Consider the following 20,160-nt stretch of genomic DNA (forward strand, 5'->3'; position numbering starts at 1 on the left):
CCCCCTACACAGAAAACACATCCACTAAGTAAACCGACCTCGCAATCACCCTAGACCGCCCTCCCCCTCACACAATCCGCAGGTGGGTCCTGAAACCGAACATGACATCCAGACGGCGCACACCGCGAAGGCTGCAGCAAAATCGACGGCGGCGAGCACGAGTCCCCCGGCCCCAAACACGAAGCAGACAATACCAGCGCCTTAGTCGGACCAAACTCGCTCAGAATGAAGTTCCATGGATCCTCTGGGATGCTGGCGCCTGCTTGAGTCATTCCTCTCAAGGTGAGCAGTCGAAAAACGTGGTTTTGCAGTTCTGTCCAGTCGTGGCCGAGGGGTCGGTGGGGGATGCCCAGGTTATCGGTGTATTTCCAGAGGATGATCATTAGGGAGGAGATTATCTGGGAGATCTCGTGTTGGGCCTTGGCCATTTTGGGGGATTTAGCCGGGGTCTGAAGGTTGGGATTGGATGAGGGGTATTTCAAGTTAGTGCGTGGAAGCCATGGTATTTGGGGGTAGCGTGGTGATCGCATATTGTGGGCTTTGGGGATCTGGTAGGTGGTGCTGGTTGTGAGGATAGAGTCTATATATAAATGGCAGAGATTACTAGGCTCGCGGCACGGTATTGTGTGGACTGTTCAGGTTAGTGCGGTGGTGGTTTAGGATGGTATGGCTGTCTAAGCACCATGGTATCTTTTTTTAGAACAAAGAATATTGAATCGAAGACGCGAGGTTCCTGTTGATATTGAAGTGGAGGAAGATTGCCGGTTCTGTGATATCTTAGGGATAGGCCAGCAACGTGACGACTAACTCGATTGAGAGAACCACATAGTATACCTACTTAGAGGTGCTAGCCTGAGGATGCCAACCGGAGGATCCCAATCTTCTATCGTAGTAGCGCAAAGGCTACTCTGATTCACCCCTCACGAAGGAACTAATTATCAATCGTGGCTCGGAACAAGGTTGCCGGGAATGAGGGGGTGTCCCGCTATAAAGTAATGGAAATCCCTCGGGTTCTCCTCACGGCAGGAAAACATTATACATCTTGCCCGAAGAAAATTTTAGATTGTCAATAGACTTAGACACCCTCATCATGCATACCGAAGCTCCTGAGCTCCCTAAGCTAGTCCTCCGGGGCACCCCCAAAGAGGTATGCGCATCTAACATGACTTTACCACGAGTGATGGTTATATAACAGTCGAGCAGATTGGTCTCCAGCATGGCTACCGCCTGCAGCAGCAAATTAAGTCTCAAATAGGCATCTACGAGGAGATGTTCGAGTACACTAGCAAAATGGACTGGCCTACGGTCCTCCAGCTTGCGGAGGAATTCCGAGCCTCCCTGGAGCGCAAAACGCCTAGTTTATACGCCGAGCTACAGGGCATAGCGGAAGGGGCAGGAGTAGGCATCCTGGATATCGTAGCATTGAACTGTCGGAGTGAAATATCGCTTGGGAACTTTTCAGATGGATGCACGAGTCTTTCGTGGAAAAAGAACGACAACGCGCGAATTTTGGCACAGAACTGGGATTGGACCAGCAGCATTCAGAAGAATCTAGCGTTGATGGATATTGAAATATCGGGAAAGCCGAGGATCTGTATGGTCGCCGAGGTAAGTTGCTCCGGCATCTGGAAGCACGATCAGTTCGTCTGTCTGACGTCAAAAAGGCAGGTATCATAGGAAAGATTGGATTCAATAGTGCTGGTGTGGGAGTTGGCCTTAACGCTATAAAAGCTCGACCTTGCATTAGCTCCAAGGTCCCGATTCATGTAGCTCTCCGCTTATGCTTAGAAAGCACATCTGTTGAGAGCGCGATACAGACTCTCTCATCTCTGGGGGGTGTAGCTTCGAGCCAACATATCCTCATCGCCGACAGCACGACATCCCTTGGTTTGGAGCTCTCACCCTTGGGAGACGTACACATAAAGGAGGATGAGTATGGTGTGATCACGCATACCAATCATTTTATCGAGAACAAGAATGTGACGGAGCCCTCCTGGATCAAGGGCTCACCGGCTCGCTTAGAACGAGCTCAACAGCTCGTCCGCGAGTTGGTCAACAATGGCATTCAGGGCGACTCGATCACACCTAGTTTACTCCGGGAGCAGGTTTTCTCCGATACCTGCAATGCGCCACAGTCCATATGTTCTCAGGAGGACCCGAGTACTCATCACACAAGGCGCACTTCTACGTTGTTTAACATTGTGATGAATCTGGACAAGCAGGACCTTGGGGCGGAAGTTGTTGTTGGTCAGCCGGGATCTGGCAAGGAAAGTCCCGTAATAAAGATGCCTTGGATGTGAAGATGCTGTCGTGAGCCCTCGCTATATGCCTGTTGGTCTTTCAGCATACAGCATGGCAACAAGGATTGCACGATTGCTGCAAAGAACCTCACGCATCTTAGCGGATAGACGACCAGGTATATGCCACCCTCTAATGGCATTCTTTGTCTATCTCAGACAAAGTGAAATACTCGAGGTCGACCCGCTGGGACAAGGTCATTGTCTGCACATGTATATAAAGCCGATAGGGTAGGTTTCCAATATAGATCCTCATGTTCTACAGAAGTTTTGTTCGAGCGTTTCGTTCGCTCCTGCTGCCTTTCCCGCAGTTCTTACAGTAATACATCGCATATTGTGCGGCAACACGGGCCATATACATCCCATTACCAGTAGAAGGGCAGCATGGCACCTGGTCTCCCGCTGAAAGGTGTGCGCCGGACACTTTCTATCATGAAGCGTCCAAGACACACTCCGTTCGATGAGAAAGGAGATTCTACCAATCAGGATGGCAGAGGAACGATATCCAAAACTCCAACGCAGCAGACTGGGGGACAAAACCAAGGTGTAGAGACCTGTACCCTCGAGCACCAGACCACAGCCCGGCAAGGTAGCACCTCTTGCGCAAATTCAGAGGGGCGGCTCCGTGCGTTAAGTGCACTCTATCGGTCTGAATTGGAGGATTCAAGGGACGACACCAACATTGCCACCGAAGAGGAAGTGGAATGTATAAATGAGCAGTTGCCGGAATGCTTTTGTCTTCGGTGTTATGGTGATTGTCGGAATTGTTTGAAGAAGGAAGAGGTTTATGACGGAGGTGATGTCGGTCTTACATGATGGATAACCAGATGCAGCTCAAGTACCAGCGATGTGGAGATACTTGGGGACCCGCGGGTGGCGTTAAGCATGGCGGGTACTTTGGCATTCGAGGTACCTTCGCTGCCCCACATCACTGCATTGCCAATCGAACGCCTCGAATTCGTCATTACCAACTAATACTACTATATCTTTGCGTCTTCTTCTTCTTCCCCTCCTTCCCCTCCACTTTCTCACCGCTTATGTGTAGACTTAGCTAGTCCTGAGAATCGCATCTTTTCTTCCAACATAGATTGTTTTGGTAAACTATAATGGCGTCTGCCACCGGGATTCCCCAGGAACATCCTCAGACTATCGAGGCCCGAGAAGACGAGCCGCTGTTGGGCAGACCGGGCGATGTCGTCCAGAAAGAGGATCAATATATCATCTACAATCTATTCACCGGTTAGATCACCTCCTGAGGTTCATGAGAGAATAGCGCAAGTTAACGGATCGTCTGGTTTCAGGAACGGCCAGCCTGGCGCAGTTTGGAATATGGATTGTAAGCCCATGTGTTTGTACCCGAACATCTCACAACTGATGATTGACTGGGACGACTTCAGATCGCCATCCTGGTCTGGGCAGGTATCTTCTCCCATCCGCTGATACTCTTCTCTGCCCATCCGGTAAGTCCAGTCGAACGCGTGAGGTTTGCCGCAAACACAACACAAGCTGATGATAGAAGCTCCTGAACTCATCTGCGCTGCTCCTCCAGGTGCAAGCTGCACTCATCCTCCAACCCACTGCGACACCCCAGCAGAAGCTCAAAGGAGCGCGCATCCATTACATCATCCAGGCCGTCAGTGTGGCGACCTTTATCGCGGGCTTCATCGTCATCGAAGTCAACAAGGGCAACCATGCACGCTTTACCTCGCCTCACGGCGTGATGGGCTTGATTACCTACAGTCTCATCATCATCCAGGCCGCCGGGGGCGTCATCCAGTACTTTGTCCCGGTTCAGGTCTTGGGCAGTGTGGAGAATGGTAAGAAGCTCTACAAGTATCATCGTCTGTCCGGGTATGTCTTGCTGCTTCTCGAACTGGTGACTGTTGCCGCTGCCACGCGGACGACCTTCAACTTGACTGTGCTGTCGATTCCGCTGTGGGCAGTGGCTGTGGGCGCGGTTCTGGTGATCTCAGGCGTTGGAGCAAGAGTCAAGAAGCACAAGTTGGGCCTATGAATCGGATGACGGTGTATATGAGTTTTGGAGATACCATGGATGTCTACTAGTGCTTTCTTGTGGTTGTGAAATGTTGTCAGATAGTAGTATATTTATGCCGATGCGTCAATATGTGTTACATTGTGAGAGATCTGTTCAATTTTCGGGGGACGATAGAATATCACAGCTTAGTATAGAAAGCAGCTGCCCGAGATATCAGAAAGTGAGAGGACGAGAATATACAAGTGGTCAATCCTTAATCTTTAATCCGGTGGATCGAAGTTGAAGATCCCAAACGGGAAAAGTGCCCACTCCACATCTTTTTTGTCAATCAGTCCACTCACTCCCTCACTTCCTCTCTCCCCATCAGCCCACCACAATCCTCTTCAATGGCGTCAACAAGGACGCCGTACGTCTGCCTCAATTGCAGGCTGACAAGGCCATTGACGCGACGCGCCTTTTCCTCCTCCACGCACCGCGCCGAAGCTCTCCGTCCTGCGACCGCGCCGAAGCCTACCCCAGACGTCAAGCACATCCGCCAGAACGCCGAGCTGTACTCCAAAAACAGCGTCGACCGCAATTACCCATCCCACGTCGACTACCCATTCCAGATTCAGAACCTGTCTGAAGAAGCCCGCCGCCTCGACCAAGACCTCAAGACCCCTCGCTCGCGCATCAAGCAGCTCGAAAAGGCCATCGGCAAGCTCGCAGCTTCCGCCCGCCAGGAAGGAGGCAATGGCGAAAACACAGAAGAGCTGACAGCTCTCCGATCAGAGGCCCAAAAGCTCAAGGACGAATCACAAGAGATGACTACGCGCAAGACCGCCTGCACGGAAGAGATCAACCGGCTCGCCCTGTCCCTCCCCAACCTATCCTCCTCCGAAACACCGGTCGGGGACGACCCCAGACTGATCGAATACCTCAATTTCGACCCCCGGTCGCCGCCCGAGTGGATCGCCAGTCCGGACCCCAGTCGCTCCCACGTCGCGATCGGCACATCCCTCGGCCTCATCGATTTCACCAGCTCCGCTACCACCACCGGCTGGGGATGGTACTTCCTCACCAATGAGGGCGCTCTCCTGGAGCAAGCTCTGATTCAGTACGCATTGAGCGTGGCCCGGAAACGCGGCTGGAAGCCCGTGTCCCCCCCGTCGATCGTCTATTCCTACATCGCCGAAGCGTGCGGGTTCCAGCCCCGCGACCAGCACAATGAACAGCAGATCTGGGCCATCGAACAGAGCGACAAGGACAAGAGCAAACCGCAGCGGTCTCTGGCTGGGACCGCCGAGATCCCCCTCGCGGCGATGTACGCCGGCCGTGACATCGACGCAGCGAATCTTCCCGTCAAACTGGTCGGGCCCAGCCGGTGCTATCGCGCCGAGGCGGGCTCCCGTGTGTCGACACGAAGGGTTTATACAGAGTCCACGAGTTCACGAAGGTGGAGATGTTCGCGTGGGCCGATAACGCCCCCGAAGCAAGTGGAAAGGGACTCCCGACGTCCGACGACCTCTTCAACGAGCTCCTGTCCATCCAGACCGAGATTCTGACCTCCCTAAACCTCCCCTGCCGGGTGCTGGAAATGCCGACCACGGACCTGGGCGCCAGTGCAAGCCGCAAGCGCGATATCGAGGCCCTCTTCCCCTCGCGCCTGCGGGCCGGTGCGGATCTCGAGTCGGCATGGGGCGAGGTCACCTCCGCTTCTATCTGTACGGACTACCAGAGCCGTCGGTTGGGAACCCGGGTGCGCGGCGGAGCAGCGAAGGATTCTCGGTTCCCGCATACTGTCAATGGCACTGCCGTGGCTGTTCCCCGGGTGTTAGCCGCCATTCTGGAGAATGGATGGGATGAGAAGCGGAAAGTTGTAGTTGTCCCGGAGGTGCTGAGGAACTGGATGGGTGGCTTGGAGGTAATTGGGAGTCTTCGTGACTGTGGAACGGATAGAACTTTGTATGCTATATATGATATTGCATTGTACATTATACTACTCATGAAACTGATCTTTTTTTGGAGCCGGTTTATCTCGTGTACAACATCAACCCAGACATCAGATTAAGAATATCTGTACAAAACCATACGGAAAACGTTCAAGAACAGGAAAAAATTAAGCAAGAAAACACACAGTTGAGTGCAAGACGCTACCTAAATGACAGGGTCATAACTTCGTAACACGTTAAAAACATCATGTCGTCAGCACCAGAAAACATCTAGAATCAATATCTCAAACCAAAATATAAGGGGAGCGGTGACGTGAAATAGGTAAAGGGTATCAAAAGTAGAAAAGAAAAGCCATATCGTAGATCTTTTGGAAATATCATAATCGTTTAATCCCATGGAATATCCTCATCTTCGATTTTGATGCAGGTTAAATAGGGAAGGCCACCGGAACTGGTGTCCAGTTCGCCGCCTTTGAGGTCTAGCTCGAGGAAATTCCTCATTAATGGCCGTACGATTTCGCGAGCTAGTCGTTTAAGTTCGTCCATCTTGCGCTCAAATCGTTTGAAAACATCACGGGAGTATAGAGAGTCTGATGAAGGGGTTGGATGTACTTTGAGGAACTTCTTAAGTTCATCATGAGGCAGATAAGCCTGGGTAGAGGTCGAGCCAATTAGGCGGTAGACCCGTGCGGAGGACAGAGGAGCGGCAGCAGCGGCTTTCGAAGCGGCCGAGTGATGGTCCTGGGCCCGGTGGGCACTGGGCTGTGAGGGACGGCTATGGCTGCTTGTGGTCGGGGCGTTCGAGGAAGAATTCTTCAAAATCGGAGCTGGAGGGGGCGTGGTGCTGTCGACAAGCCATTGCCGGAAGAGGGAGACGACAAGCCAATCGAGGTATGCGTTGGTGGGCGTCACACGTTCGCCGCGGGAGGTAGTGAGCGTGAGTCGCAAAAGTTTGGAGTCAATGCGCGACTTCATATATTCTAAATCCTCGACCTTATCCTCGATAATATCTAGCACGGTATCCGGGAGCGGAGAATATGCGCCATTGCGCAGGTGCGGTAGTCCCGCAGGCCATTGCCCGACAACATGGATTAGGGCTTCGGAGTAGATGACGCGACTGCGCGCAAGATAACCCAGCTTGAGGTAGCTCGGGGGGTATTTCGCGATTTGCTTGAAGAGCCGGGACCCAAATCCGAGGAGGTGGTGATCAACTCGCGGTCCCGTTACGGGAAGGGCATCGTACATGTCGGCTAGCGCAAGAAGAGATCTGCATTCGGCGTAGGCAGTCGCAATGTTGACGCTGTTTAGCGCTGGGGGATGGTTATAGAACAAGCGGAACAGATTATCGTAGTCGCGAATCGTCGGATCCATTGGTGCGTTTCCCGCATCGGTATGCGGTATGTTCATAACGGACTGCATTCCGGCCAGGTTTGCCATCGAACGGACGAAACCTGCTTGCGTACCTGATGGTTTCGTCACCGACGGGGGATACTGTCCCAGGCTGTTTCCAAAAGTGCTAGAGAAGCTTGGGGGCTATTGCCGCGGCGTGTCAGCATATGACCAATATATAGCACAAACGAACCGACCTTCTGAACTAGGATTGGTTCCTCGTCTTCCGCCTTGTTTTCCCAGTCTAGCTCAAATCTCCATCGCCTCTTCTCTGGAGAAAACACCGCCCCCGTCTCCGACTGAGCCAGAGTGGAACCGTTCGACAAAGACGAATTATCTTCGCTGATTCGGGATAGCACCGCAGGATCCGGAATGGGCGGCCTCGATGTAGCAGCCTGTCGCGACCATTCATCGCGAGTGCTTGTGTCAAAGAAGCCTGAACATTGTGCCAAAATCAACCGATGTAATAGGTACCGCCTCTCTTGCCCACTTGCGCGGATAACAATCTCGACATCGCCGGTGTGGGTGAAAATGGGGAAATCATTCTGAGGTTGGTGAATAAGCCCACCGTGGTGGGAGCGGCTCGAGCGATGTCGCCGGCCAGAGTGACGCGATACGGAAGATGTCGCGCTCTGTGTGAGAAGGGAGCGGTCCAGGATCTGGGCCTGAGAGACCATTTCGGAAGAGGTGAACGTAAGTGTTGTGGGAGACTTTGGGGTCATGGTCAGACCGTGGCGGCGACGAGAGAACGTAGTACCAAGACGCCAGAGCGCCGTGTGTGGGCCTTCATACAAGTCCACACTCCCCACAAAATCGGAGATTATTTCTCGGTCATGGGATGGAGAACCGTCTTTCAAGGGACCCTCTTCGGAGAAAAATTGGGATGATTTGCCGACTGTTTACCCCCGCGGCGATAACCAACAAGCACTAGTAACGGGGAGAGGTTGAGTGGGTGTGAGATAGCCAGAACTAGGATTAGATTTGATCAGATGGCCGGGGCTTGTTTCAGCTCATGAAGGACCGGAGCGAAACCACAGGCAGACAGAGGCTGATATCTGATACGATGGAGTGGGTTCCACTTAATGCGATTAGCACGGCCAGCCAAGGTCGCTTAGTGGTTGTCCCTGATAGGTAAATAAACAAAAGATTCAATCGCGACAGAGAGAACCAGAGACGGAGAATTGAACAAGAAGCGTGCGATTGATATAAATCACCGTCTGGTCGCCGCCCCCGAAGTGACTCTCTTATGACATTCCCGACGGTGATTGTTTGCAGAGACTCTCGAATTTACTTGGTTTGGCTCATGGTTTCGAACATGCCGGCACATGACTGGGCATACCAGAAGGCCGGGCGGTCGGAGACGGCAGTAACCATCCGCCGAAAACCGTTTAGCGCGTCTGGAGGGAGCGCATCCATCATCCGTGAACAATCATCCTATAACTTAACTAGAGGAGGATCTTCTTCCTGAGAGTTCCTCCTGCAGCTGCTCTTCTTACGACTCGAAACCTTGCTCTAGAAGATTGCCCACATTACTCTATCGTAGCCAGAACAGACATTCCAAGAATACGGACCTTTTCCTCCTATTCAGGTAGAGAGATAGAGTTCCCGGTGAAAGCAACGCCATGGAAAAGCATAACAAACAGGAGAGAAAGATAGCCAAAGCTACGAGTCCTCTGGCCATTACAGCAGAGTTCCTGTGGAGGACCTTACTGAGGACTTTCTACATTTGACACACCGGCTGTTCCTCATAGAGCTCTCGGCTCTTCGCCAAAGGAATGTTGCCTAAGGAAAGTTGTCTCAGCCCTCCATTTCCGGTAAGAATCACTGGTGCAGGGGTGTGATAGTCTCTATATCTGAGTGAACCACATCCAAGATAGCTTGGACCAACCCTTCCGCGACGCAAGGGGTTGTCATGCGATTGCAGGCGATCCGTAAGAAGTCTCCTAGCTCCTGTCTCCCCGACCCAGGTGCATAATCCACCATCCAGCCTCGCTTCATAAGCCCCGCGGAGATGAGACGCGTAAAATGTGTGTTCTGTGTGACCATGTCTTGCGTAGAGCCTGTGCATTTGAGTGATGCGCCTACATAGTAGAAGCACACCTGTGTACATGGTACATCCACATCTCCTACAAGGTGGAGTGAAGGTTCCTTTTCGATCAACCGGGCAAGGTATTTAGCCCCATAATAGGCCCCTTCAACTTGTTTAGCGATGCCTTCTGTACCATAGTATCGCCAATGAAAGTATAGCTTGACGGCGTCTGGCCGACGACCGCATTGAGGAGTGAAAGATGCCAGGTCGTACACTTCTCGGGGATCAGGTGCGTTCTGAACAGCGTTGGATGTACGCCAATTGTGGTGAACACTGTTGAAAGAAGAAGGCTTCTCCACGTTGCTATTGGACAGTTTCCCCTCAAATACGGCCATAGTGGGCGAGGGACACAATTCAGAAGGAAGTATGTTGTCATCTTGATGGAACAAATACCCAGCAGTCAGACTGTTCGCATACCAGAATGTACGGAGGTCCTTCCCGAGAAGAAAGGAGCAGATCTGTGGCACACCCAGTAGTTTGTGCGGATTGTATGCGATACTGTCTGCAAACTCACAACCAGCGAGCTTGTACCTGAGCTTGTTGGAAAATGCAGCGGCACCACCCCAGCATGCATCCACGTGGAACCAGGCATTATATTCATGGGCCAGCTTGGCAATGCTCTCTAAGGGGTCATAAGCCCCACGAACGGTTGTCCCTGCTGTTGCACATATAAATAGGGGAACCTCTCCCGCGGCTAGGGAAGTATCGAGTGCTTGTTTAAGAGCCTTGGGATCCATGGAGCCGTCTGTACTGGTGGAAATCTTCTTGACAGAATGTGACCCCAGCCCCAGGACTTGAGCTGCATTAAAGACTGAAAAGTGCGCTGCTTGAGACGCATACATCACCAGACGTGGTGACGATATGCCATGCAGGCCGACTTCTTTGAGATGTGGAAATCGTACATTCCGTGCGATCAACAGGGCGGTACTATTTGCTGCTGCTCCGCCTGGGACAGTAACGCCCCCTGAATTTGGGTCGCCGAGGCCGAAGAGATGGGCCAGCTCTTCCCCAACATGTTTCTCTATTAGGGTGAGAGCTGGCGAGACTCGAAAGACGTGGTCGTTGCCATTCAATGCGGACAGGAGTAAATCTGCAGCAATTCCGGGGATGGACGGCGATGACCATAGTTTATCCATAAACCCTGGGGAAGACGTGTTGACCGAGTATCGTAGAAGGGTTGACGTCGAGGATGCGATGTCCTCCAGGCCTCGTCCCGTCGCCGGAAGATCCAATGATAGAAGTTCGCGAAGCTGATCTGGATGGCTCAGGTAGGACTCTAGAATATTGCCGGTGGAATAACACCCGTTCGAGAGATGTCCTTCAGTGGTAAGAGCATTGTAGTCATCTTCGGAAGCGCGAAGGAAGGAGGTTATGTATCTCAGCACACTCTCGACAGCCTTCGGGAATTAGCAACACTGTCACGACGGATAGATACTGCTGGATGTACCTCTGTGAGCTCAGTCGCTCTACCGGCAGGCAAAGAGTCTTCTTCGATTGAATTTGCAGGCATTATTGCTTCCTAGATGATATTCTCGGGCTATTTTGTGCGTTCAAGAGATGAGTGAGAGTGTAGCTCAAATATAACAGTTTGCACCCTATAATAAGCCGGCGGTTGCCTTGTCGCAAGCTTTTAGTTAGCCATATATTACTTGCCTACTACACGTTTTCATGGCTCACCTCTTGCAGATGAGAATGGCGGTTTTACACAGCCCCTCAGCAGTTAGCGCTTGTTGGTTGATGTAAAGCGACGCCCCGGTGTTGTGCCAGTCCAATGCAGTCGTTCAAGGACAGTCTGGGCCATGGGGATTGTGTAGGTTCTCATCCTTCACATGTCCATTGCACAACCCGCCGTGCGACATATCGACCAGAAGCGGTATCCAAGGCACTGGGTTTTGAGTCTTGAGGGGAATAAGATGTACTTCTCGAATACCATGTCGTAGTTTGGTTTTCGAAGAGCAAAGGAAATGGGATACCGTGGGATTGACGAAGCACATATGTCTGAAGTGCACTAGTAATTGTTACGGCGGAAAGGAGATAGTAATATTCAGTATAGTCTGTACGATGTACTGGAGATCTGAAGCTGACTTCATATTATTAGGTTGTCAACCTTGAACCCTACGTGGATACTTGGTGGAAGTGTCCCCTAAAAGTACTCTGTCTCCCCCCATACATCAAATCAACCTCAAGGTTCAAGTTCCTTAGTTCTTTTTTAGAACACAGCCTTGGCTACCATATGTGCGAATTTACAAATGATTGGTACGGTGGGCTTTCGCTCTCCCCACAGCTCATATTGAACGTGCAGTGGAGATCTACCCGAGTTAGGCAAAAGTCAGCCTTGTGAATATAACACACTGACACCCTGACTAATATTGGTATTTCCTTACTCTCCCTTGATAGCATGGTCTTCTACAGAGCGAACCTTCCATCGGAAAAGACACGCAAGGGTGCCAGCCAACATTGCCAAGATTGTACTTGACTCAAACCTCTCCTATCAACGAAGGACGCAAAAGTCCTGTGCGCATCCGGGTACGAACAGTAAGAACTTCGTAGTCAGCATTTACTATATAATATTTGATTGATTGGACTGAAAACGCAGGTAGGAATGCCACCCTAAAACGGTCTTTCATGGATTCTAGAGCTTTTAGCAAGGAAAAATCCACAGATGGGATAATTCGGCGTTTGGCAAATGAAGCCCTAGTCAGCGTTCCAGTTGACGTCCAATGCTAATGCACACTAAGTAGCCGCTGGCCCTGAAGGAAGCCCTGATCATCAACGCCCCGCCGTTAGCCTTGCAGTAGCGTTAGTGCTATGCTCTTTGCGAGGCTGTATCCGAGCGCTAACTGAGGGCTCTCAATCAAACCTCGCTCTCAGGAGCCCATAATAGACATGGGTGCCTCCCATATTTTGCGTATTTTCAACTGTCACTTGTCCTGAGAACGGTTCCCAAATGTTCTCCCATACCCACAATCCCTTGTGAGGGCCGAATCGTGGGTTGCAATACGTCCATTCTCGTCATCGGCAACCTGTTGCTCGGTGCATAATGGCTCGTTCGCCGTCGCCCGACATCTCCTTGGACGATCGCACTTCTAATCATTATGATGATTCAGTAAATTCGCCGGTTTTTTCTGATTCAAGACCTTCCACCTTGCACGGTCAGCACAGTGAAACTGGGAGACAATGGGGCAATGACTCCACAGCGGATTTCTCTGATGAGCCACAAAGCCGTAGCTATAATAGCAGGTTTGTGGAAGAGGGTGATGACAATAGCGAAAATTTCCGCGTCAAGAATGGTGTCCCCGAGATCAACATAGTTCCAGATCCTAATCAACCGGCCTCCGATCCGCAGATACCTTCTGATCCAAATGAACAATCGCCGAGCTGGCTACCTTTTACCCTCCAGAATAGCTTTCTTGGCCTGCTCAGCACGCTAGCCATGGCACTGTGTGCTGTGACGATCGCTTTGCTTGTGATGTCCCAGAAAAACTATGGCTTAGGGTCAGATGACGGGTCCTCAAAGATCCTGTTCGGTTGGCGGTTCAGCCCAACGTTGGTAGCAGTCATCTACATTCAATTGACAGCTATGCTGATGGACGACATCAAGCGATTAGAGCCATTTGCTCGACTAGCACGCCCAGGAGGGTCCGAGGCATCGTCAAGCATTCTTCAAAAGCCTGGAGCCTGGTGGAATGCGCTTCGGGATGGTCTCTCCAAAAGGAAAAATGGGGGCTCTTCTCGAGGCTGGATATTGTTCTGCGCAACCTTGGTCAATGTCCTTGGGTTTCTCCTGATATCGCCGCTGTCCTCCGCTAGTCTCCGTCGATGTGGCAGTTCCACGCCAGATGGACTTCCTTCGCCTTACACCACGACTCGACGCGCCTCTCTCTCTTAGTCAGAGTCGTATTGCTCGCTTTCGGGCGATTAGCCATTTTGCACAAAACGTATCGACTTCACCATGGGTTACAGATGAGTGGACCATGCTTCCATTCTGGCCAACTGCCTGGGAGAGTCCACAGTTTGGATCGTTACCTTCCACGCCCCAGACATGGAAGGCGGAAACTACAGCGTTCAAAAGTGATCTCGATTGCAAGGAGATGAAGCTCAAAAGCTCGTCCAGTAAGACGGTAATCAAAGGGAACGAGTACCATAATGCTACTGCCATTTCTAACACCACTGTCTGGTCCTCTGGTGATTGTAAGCTGGAGCTCGAAGCGTTGATAACCGGTGAAGACATGTGGACTGAAGGTGGTGCCAGCTGGTCGAATTTTTCAGAAATCAACGCAATCGAGGCGCTCCGCATCATTAATGTGGCACAAACAAAGGAATGTACTGGCCACGATTACCTCTTGCTGATGGAAGGAAACAGCACCCTGAATGTGCATTTATGTGCGACTACATACTCCATGGCTAATGTCACAGCCTTAGTTGATCTCTCGGGAAGTGTGCCAGATATCACCTTCAATGAGAGCGAATACATACAAAACCAACAGGAAGTTCCGGATACCCTGATGAGCACCGAGGTGATGCGAGATCGGGCAGTAGATTCTGACTGGACAAGCTCCATGCTCACGCTAAACTTCGACAATTCTCCGTATCTGTACGGACCAGCCCGTCTGTTATGGGTCATCTATAAGAATAATTTGACGGCAATGGTTGAAGACAAAGATATGATATTGCGTGCAGCGAAGGTTCAGCAACGATTCTTTGGAGAAATGCTCCAGTCAAGCTTGACCGAACATGGTGCCTCCCAGTACCTTCCCATGCAAGGTAATGTCAGGACAGTTGAGAGAAGAGTGACCACTACCGCTGGGCCTGCAATATCGCTCATAATTCTACTCTTCCTATCCTCATGTCTCCTGTTAGTCGCATGGAGATGCTCGCGGCTCCAGCACCGGCCGTTGAATCTGAAAACCGATCCTGCCTCACTTGCCGGTGCGACTTCCTTGCTGGCGGATAGTCCTCGGACCAGGGTTAGTTTGAAAGACTTCAACCGGGTTTCAGATAAGGAGCTGCAGACACTATTAGAAGGCAAGCGCTATTACACAGACCCAGGGACGCTGCACGAGACGATTCCTGATCTGTGCGAAACTGCCAATCGAACCACTGAGGAAATGCCCCCGGAATCAGCCTCGAAGACCAACTGGGTTCCAGGAGTGCTCTGTCTTCCAACCCTACTGGTGCTGCTTGTATTTCTTATAGCCGTACTCACCGGTGTGGTCGTATTGTACCATTTCGCTCAGTTGTCCCAGCTATACGACAAAGCTTTCGTCTACCAAGCCAACATTTCCATTTTCGATAAAAAGCTGTCCACCGTCGGGCCGTTCTCCATGATCCCAACCATCATAGCAGTGTGTATCGGCCTGTGGTGGGGTGTTATCGACAGTAACTTTTGCCGTCTACAACCATATCTGGCCATGGCTAAACGTTACCGGCCGTTATCCGAGAGTGTGCACTTATCGTATCAATCGTCTTACTGGATGTGGGCCACAATCAAAGCTCTAATGAATAGGCACTGGATGCTAGTATTGGTTACGCTGGGAACAGCTATTTCACCAATATGTACGTTTCTATGATCAAGTCGTTATGGTCTGGATGTACTAACCGTGAGCCTCTAGTCACCACGTCAATGTCAGCCCTCCTGCAGCGCGATACTGGAGTGATAATACAGACACAGACGCTGAAGCGTTCGCTGGAAATTCGTCAAATTCCTCATGTCTTCGAAACCCAAGAGTTTACAATACGATACGCTACTAACTTCTTGGGCTCTATCCTTGCGCAGCTCCATGGGAATCTGTCCTCGCACTGGATGTATACAGCCGCGAATCAACTAACCTTGAATGGCTCTGAGCCAGCCTGGAGTAAGGGTGGCTGGAGCTTCGTTCCTGTTGATTTAAGTACCGTCAGCCTTTCGATTCCGGGGAAGATTGACAGCAATGATCACGGTGTCATTGACAAGAACTCTCGAATCAATGTCTCGCTCGCCACGCCCGCTATAGCGGTAGAATTGAATGCAGTCCTTATGAAGGCTTGTCAAATATTTCTTCGTGGCTAACACCTACCGATGTGAGCAATTCATCTAGTTGGAAGCTAAGTCCGAGCGCTGGGGACCTCAAGACAGCGTATCAGTTAGGGGTGGGCTTTCAAACAAACAATCATCTGCCTAGCATGATATTCCCCCTGGAGCCATCACACAACTACACTGACTGTGTTCAGTGCACCCCTATCTTTGCTAATCCATCGTCGATCGAGTGCTGTGGCAATGGGACCAACACCGGGGCAGATCCGATGGCTGCTGTCGGGTACTGGTCACCGAATGGCAATCCGGGACAATGGAACCCAAGGATATGGTCACGTAACTTCACAACCAAATGGATATATGGCCCTGCGCAATCAGCGATGGAGTTGATCCAGCGCTATCACAGTAAACAACTACACCTGCTGTTCACAGAGATACCTTCCATAACGGCCATGAACTGTAAGCCGGTGGTGGAAACAGCCAATGCAGAGGTGACCGTGGATCCTGCCACTGGCGAAGTTCGAGCGTTCGACATCACAGATGAACCACAGGCTTCGGATAACGCGTTTTCGGACGTATTTCTCCCCCATAAAACGTCTGACCTGGAACTATCGCAGATACCTATAATGCAACCGTCAGGTAAGTTGATCCGCCACCAGATTCCAAAGAGACGGACAAACCAAGGCTAATCCTGATCCATGCTGCTAGCTACGGAGTGCTTTTCATGACGCAGATGCTAACCGCAGCGAAGGTTCAAAACATCATAGGACCAAGTCGGATAATAGGCTGGGCCACGGAGGATACAACCGACAATACCTTCAATATCCGCGACGAAGCACACGGGCTGAATCTGGACTTTATGTCCTATTCCATGTACTCCCTGGCGGGCGAGGACCCCGCGGCACTTCTCGACCCTACCGTCTTCTCACGCCTGTCGTCGAAAACCTTTTTCACCTTCTTTCAGCATTTTGCAAACAGCAACCTCTCCATGACAACAGGTAGCTGGGTATATCAGCCCATTAACGCGAGTTTGCCGCCGGACCTTACCCCGTCCGTCACTGACGCTAGGCTTCTGGAGGATGCGCCACTCACAGACTATCAAAATGAACTACATCCAATCTCTCATACAAATCGGACGGTAGTGGTGAGGGTTTCAAAGCGTGTTGAGATGCTACAGATGAACGCTGTCGCTGTGGGGCTCAGCGTGAGCATCTTAGCGTGGCTAATTATCGCCACAGTGATCGTCACAGTGTTTCATCGGCAGTACCTAAGGCGGTTGATTCGAAACGTAGAATGTCTTGGGGACATGCTGGTCTTGACTGCAGGAGGTGAGAACCTGGTACAGCTGATCCGGGAGATGCAAGCCGGAAACCTTACTGAGAGCGAGAAGAGTCATCTGTGTGCACGGCTCGGATGGTTTCAGGATGGCGATGGGAAAGCCAGATGGGGAGTCGAAGTGTCAGAGGGCTATAAGGGCCAGCCACCCGTACAGTGGCTAGATCATGATGGAGAGGAAAGAAATAGAGGGGAACATGCAGCTGATACCGGCTCAGTGTAGCTTGGTGCTGTCTGTACCTGGGAGTCGTGCTATATGTGCATGATTTGGGGACGAGATATATGTAATGGGGTCTGTATATAGGGAAAGGAAAGATATAACATTAGTTACCTGTGAGATAACCTCTCGCGGGCCCGAGAACCTCCTAGACTACATAGCGCCCTGGAAAGTCTAAGGACCGCGGGTTTTTGGAACAACCGGCGGTAGCTGTGTCTGAGTATCCTTCCGACGGTTTCAGCATCAAGGCATATAGGGATTTCAAGAGAACTAATTTTGACCAAATCGCTTCCCAGGATGCCTCGCTGGATATATTTCGATGGTTCTGTATAGGTGGAGAAGGCCTCCCCCCGGAGAGCATTTATCAAGACGACTGGCTTCGGGTAATATGGGAGGAGGACGATAGTGAGGTAGATGCTGATGAGACTGATGATCGAGACTCACAAGGACCGGTCGGCAAGTCGAATGATCGGCTTGAATCATGGCTTAAGACAGCCGGTTGACCTTCAAACTATTTATCTGATTAACGGATTGCATAACATAGTCCAGAAGCAGCTCGGGTTGAACTTCTCAAGTCACAAAAATACGATTCAGAGGCGGAGCACCGTACCACACCTCTATTGATCCTGTCTCAATGCAATTCATATGCCGTGCTGTGACAATCCCAACTGTGCTTTTAGCCATGAGATGGTGTGAAGGTGACCAGAAAAGGATATTTTTGAGACCGGCAGGTATTTATTCTCCAGAAAGCTGCGATAGCCCTGTAGGATCTATATGGATGTATTGGTGCGGACAAAAACTATGCCTGATGTTACAGCAAGAAAGAACTTCAATGTCAATTTCATGGACTAGGCAGAAACCTAGTTAGGACATCCTATATGGCTCTATAATTTCATTCTAAGCTACTTGAAATTGATCCTGATAGCTCCATTAAACAAAGAGCACTCTCTCGAGGAATCGGTATGCTCCTCCTGGCTGAGTCTAAAAGTCCGGGCTTGCAACACAGAAGACATTAAGACCACCAACCCCACACATAAGTATCCATACCAGCTCGATCATATGCTGGGAATGGCGTAGACACCAGTAAAATGGGCTGTCTCAGCTTCACTGCAAAGTCCAACACCGGTAGAATACTAAGTCATAGACATCATAACCTTATCACCATTCATCTCAAGGCTCAATCTAGCCATGGCCATTGGGACTTAAGTCACTTAACCACAGTAGCATTGGTCCACTGCGGCAATAATTAATATTTTATCCTATGCTTTCTACTTGGAAGTCTTATGATATTGCTAAACTCCCATCAACCGAACCCAACAATAGAATATTCGTTCTGGGGCACCCAATGACTCATCAACAAACCTTGGGATCCTCCTGCCCCATGCAAACATCCGTGACATCAATATATAAATCACCTACTGCATGCGGCGAGTTCCATATCAGTCATGCGTTCATATACACATCAACTCAACCTGCAATGACATAATGATTCTTTTGTACAGTGCTGTACTGCCGAGTACAAATTGCAACTCTTTCTCTTGCCCATCTTGCATTCTAGGTCTGCAATTCAGTGTTGACTGATAACTCTGAACCAACTTAGGAGAACTTTTTAACAAGAATATCTTCTCTTTCTGCAACACACGGTAAGTTTTTGTTTGTCATGTATCTTCTACTCTATTTATCCAGACTGCATCTAATCAGCCTTATAGATGAGTCAACAAGCGCACGGAACCTTCTCTTCCGATGGGTCTGGAAGTTTTACCGGGACCTATGTTATGCCCGACCAGACGCAGAGGACCATTGCCGGAAGATTCACATCCGCTGTTCCAGCATTCTCTGTGCCAGACTCTACAGTTACCTTCGACGATGAACTATATGGCACCCACAGCCTATCGGGAGTGCTTGGAGCAACTTCCATGGACTCCAGGCTGGACAACGGTGTAGAGCTACATGGATATCTTATGCCCCCGCTCCCTCAGGGGTACAGTATTACAGGTCATGGACAATGGTCCGGAGAATACTAGACCAACTCACTAGAATATGCGGAGGGTAGCTATCGAAGCATACAAGCTGAATGATGATCTATGACTTTAGTTATTGTATGCAGAGACAGATATGTTGATTAAATGTATTGCATTCGAATACTGAGCACAAAAAGTGACAGTATTATCTTGGGACACGATATGGAGCTCATTCCTTACGGACGCCTCCTCAGCGAAGCCAGCGGTCGAGCAGCGTTTCGAAGACCGGAAGATAAATACGAATGAGGAACATTCAAGGAATATCAGATCGGAACTCAGTTATGTAATATTTTTGTTGAGATGAGTATTCATGCTCTGACGTTAGTAGCTAAAACGAATCCATAATAAAGTCAACATAAGAATGTAGTAGACAATTCAGTGTTTCTGAGATCTATCACATTGAACAATTAAAAGTGCGAAAATAAAACACTAGACACTTATTCATATTAATCATCAAATGGCCATGCCTTGTTCCAAGCCACCCGCTCATCTTCAGACTGTGCTAGTTGATCAATCATCTTTACCTTTGCCTGTTTCAAAAGCTCTTTCACTCGGTCATACTGATCATGTCGAACCACACCTTTCTCCGGCCAGTCCTCACCTAATAGCTGTTTCAACTCCCGCATAATGTCCATGCCTCTGATTGCACTGGAAATATCTTGTTTGATCATAACAGCCTTCTCAGATGATATATGACACGGAAACTGAGGGTTACCCCGAGCGTGGACACCTGGAAGGCGAAGCCATTCTTCTTCTAGATCAAACACCCTGGCTTGATATAATACCTCCCTATTAACCAGGATATTCTGGGCCATTATTATCATCTCGAAACTGGTAATCTCTCGAAACTCAATAGCTGTGTAAAACCTTTT

At 50.3% G+C, this 20,160-nt stretch overlaps 8 protein-coding genes across 8 annotated transcripts; 5 read left to right on the forward strand and 3 right to left on the reverse strand.

Moving 5' to 3' along the window:
• Positions 1-1,090: 1,090 nt before the first annotated feature.
• Positions 1,091-2,300, forward strand: ANOM_004221 (putative acyl-CoA:6-aminopenicillanic-acid-acyltransferase; the record flags this gene model as incomplete). Its single annotated transcript, XM_015549478.1, has 3 exons — positions 1,091-1,147; positions 1,204-1,608; positions 1,665-2,300. 3 exons carry the CDS (start codon positions 1,091-1,093, stop codon positions 2,298-2,300), a joined length of 1,098 nt encoding a protein of 365 aa, XP_015409087.1.
• Positions 2,301-2,681: 381 nt separating this feature from the next.
• Positions 2,682-3,113, forward strand: ANOM_004222 (uncharacterized protein; the record flags this gene model as incomplete). Its single annotated transcript, XM_015549479.1, has 1 exon — positions 2,682-3,113. The coding sequence occupies one exon, from the start codon at positions 2,682-2,684 to the stop codon at positions 3,111-3,113; it is 432 nt and encodes a 143-aa protein (XP_015409098.1).
• Positions 3,114-3,403: 290 nt separating this feature from the next.
• Positions 3,404-4,311, forward strand: ANOM_004223 (cytochrome b561 domain-containing protein; the record flags this gene model as incomplete). The annotated part of the gene is made up of 4 exons (XM_015549480.1): positions 3,404-3,536; positions 3,599-3,633; positions 3,695-3,757; positions 3,817-4,311. The coding sequence occupies 4 exons, from the start codon at positions 3,404-3,406 to the stop codon at positions 4,309-4,311; spliced, it is 726 nt and encodes a 241-aa protein (XP_015409086.1).
• Positions 4,312-4,679: 368 nt separating this feature from the next.
• ANOM_004224 (putative serine--tRNA ligase DIA4) lies at positions 4,680-6,196 on the forward strand (the record flags this gene model as incomplete). The annotated part of the gene is made up of 2 exons (XM_015549481.1): positions 4,680-5,656; positions 5,710-6,196. Coding segments are annotated over 2 exons (1,464 nt in total), but the record flags the coding sequence as incomplete, so codon positions are not given.
• A 415-nt stretch (positions 6,197-6,611) lies between these two features.
• On the reverse strand, positions 6,612-8,335 carry ANOM_004225 (uncharacterized protein; the record flags this gene model as incomplete). The annotated part of the gene is made up of 2 exons (XM_015549482.1): positions 6,612-7,757; positions 7,811-8,335. The coding sequence occupies 2 exons, from the start codon at positions 8,333-8,335 to the stop codon at positions 6,612-6,614; spliced, it is 1,671 nt and encodes a 556-aa protein (XP_015409090.1).
• A 1,099-nt stretch (positions 8,336-9,434) lies between these two features.
• ANOM_004226 (pyridoxal phosphate-dependent decarboxylase family protein) lies at positions 9,435-11,212 on the reverse strand (the record flags this gene model as incomplete). The annotated part of the gene is made up of 2 exons (XM_015549483.1): positions 9,435-11,099; positions 11,150-11,212. The coding sequence occupies 2 exons, from the start codon at positions 11,210-11,212 to the stop codon at positions 9,435-9,437; spliced, it is 1,728 nt and encodes a 575-aa protein (XP_015409099.1).
• Positions 11,213-12,742: 1,530 nt separating this feature from the next.
• Positions 12,743-17,273, forward strand: ANOM_004227 (DUF3433 domain-containing protein; the record flags this gene model as incomplete). Its single annotated transcript, XM_015549484.1, has 5 exons — positions 12,743-13,403; positions 13,513-15,258; positions 15,315-15,697; positions 15,913-16,349; positions 16,400-17,273. The coding sequence occupies 5 exons, from the start codon at positions 12,743-12,745 to the stop codon at positions 17,271-17,273; spliced, it is 4,101 nt and encodes a 1,366-aa protein (XP_015409091.1).
• A 2,461-nt stretch (positions 17,274-19,734) lies between these two features.
• ANOM_004228 (uncharacterized protein) lies at positions 19,735-20,103 on the reverse strand (the record flags this gene model as incomplete). The annotated part of the gene is made up of 1 exon (XM_015549485.1): positions 19,735-20,103. One exon carries the CDS (start codon positions 20,101-20,103, stop codon positions 19,735-19,737), a length of 369 nt encoding a protein of 122 aa, XP_015409114.1.
• Positions 20,104-20,160: the final 57 nt, after the last annotated feature.

The sequence above is a fragment of the Aspergillus nomiae genome (genome assembly GCF_001204775.2).
Source record: "Aspergillus nomiae NRRL 13137 chromosome Unknown contig00059, whole genome shotgun sequence".
Classification (NCBI taxonomy): domain Eukaryota; kingdom Fungi; phylum Ascomycota; class Eurotiomycetes; order Eurotiales; family Aspergillaceae; genus Aspergillus; species Aspergillus nomiae.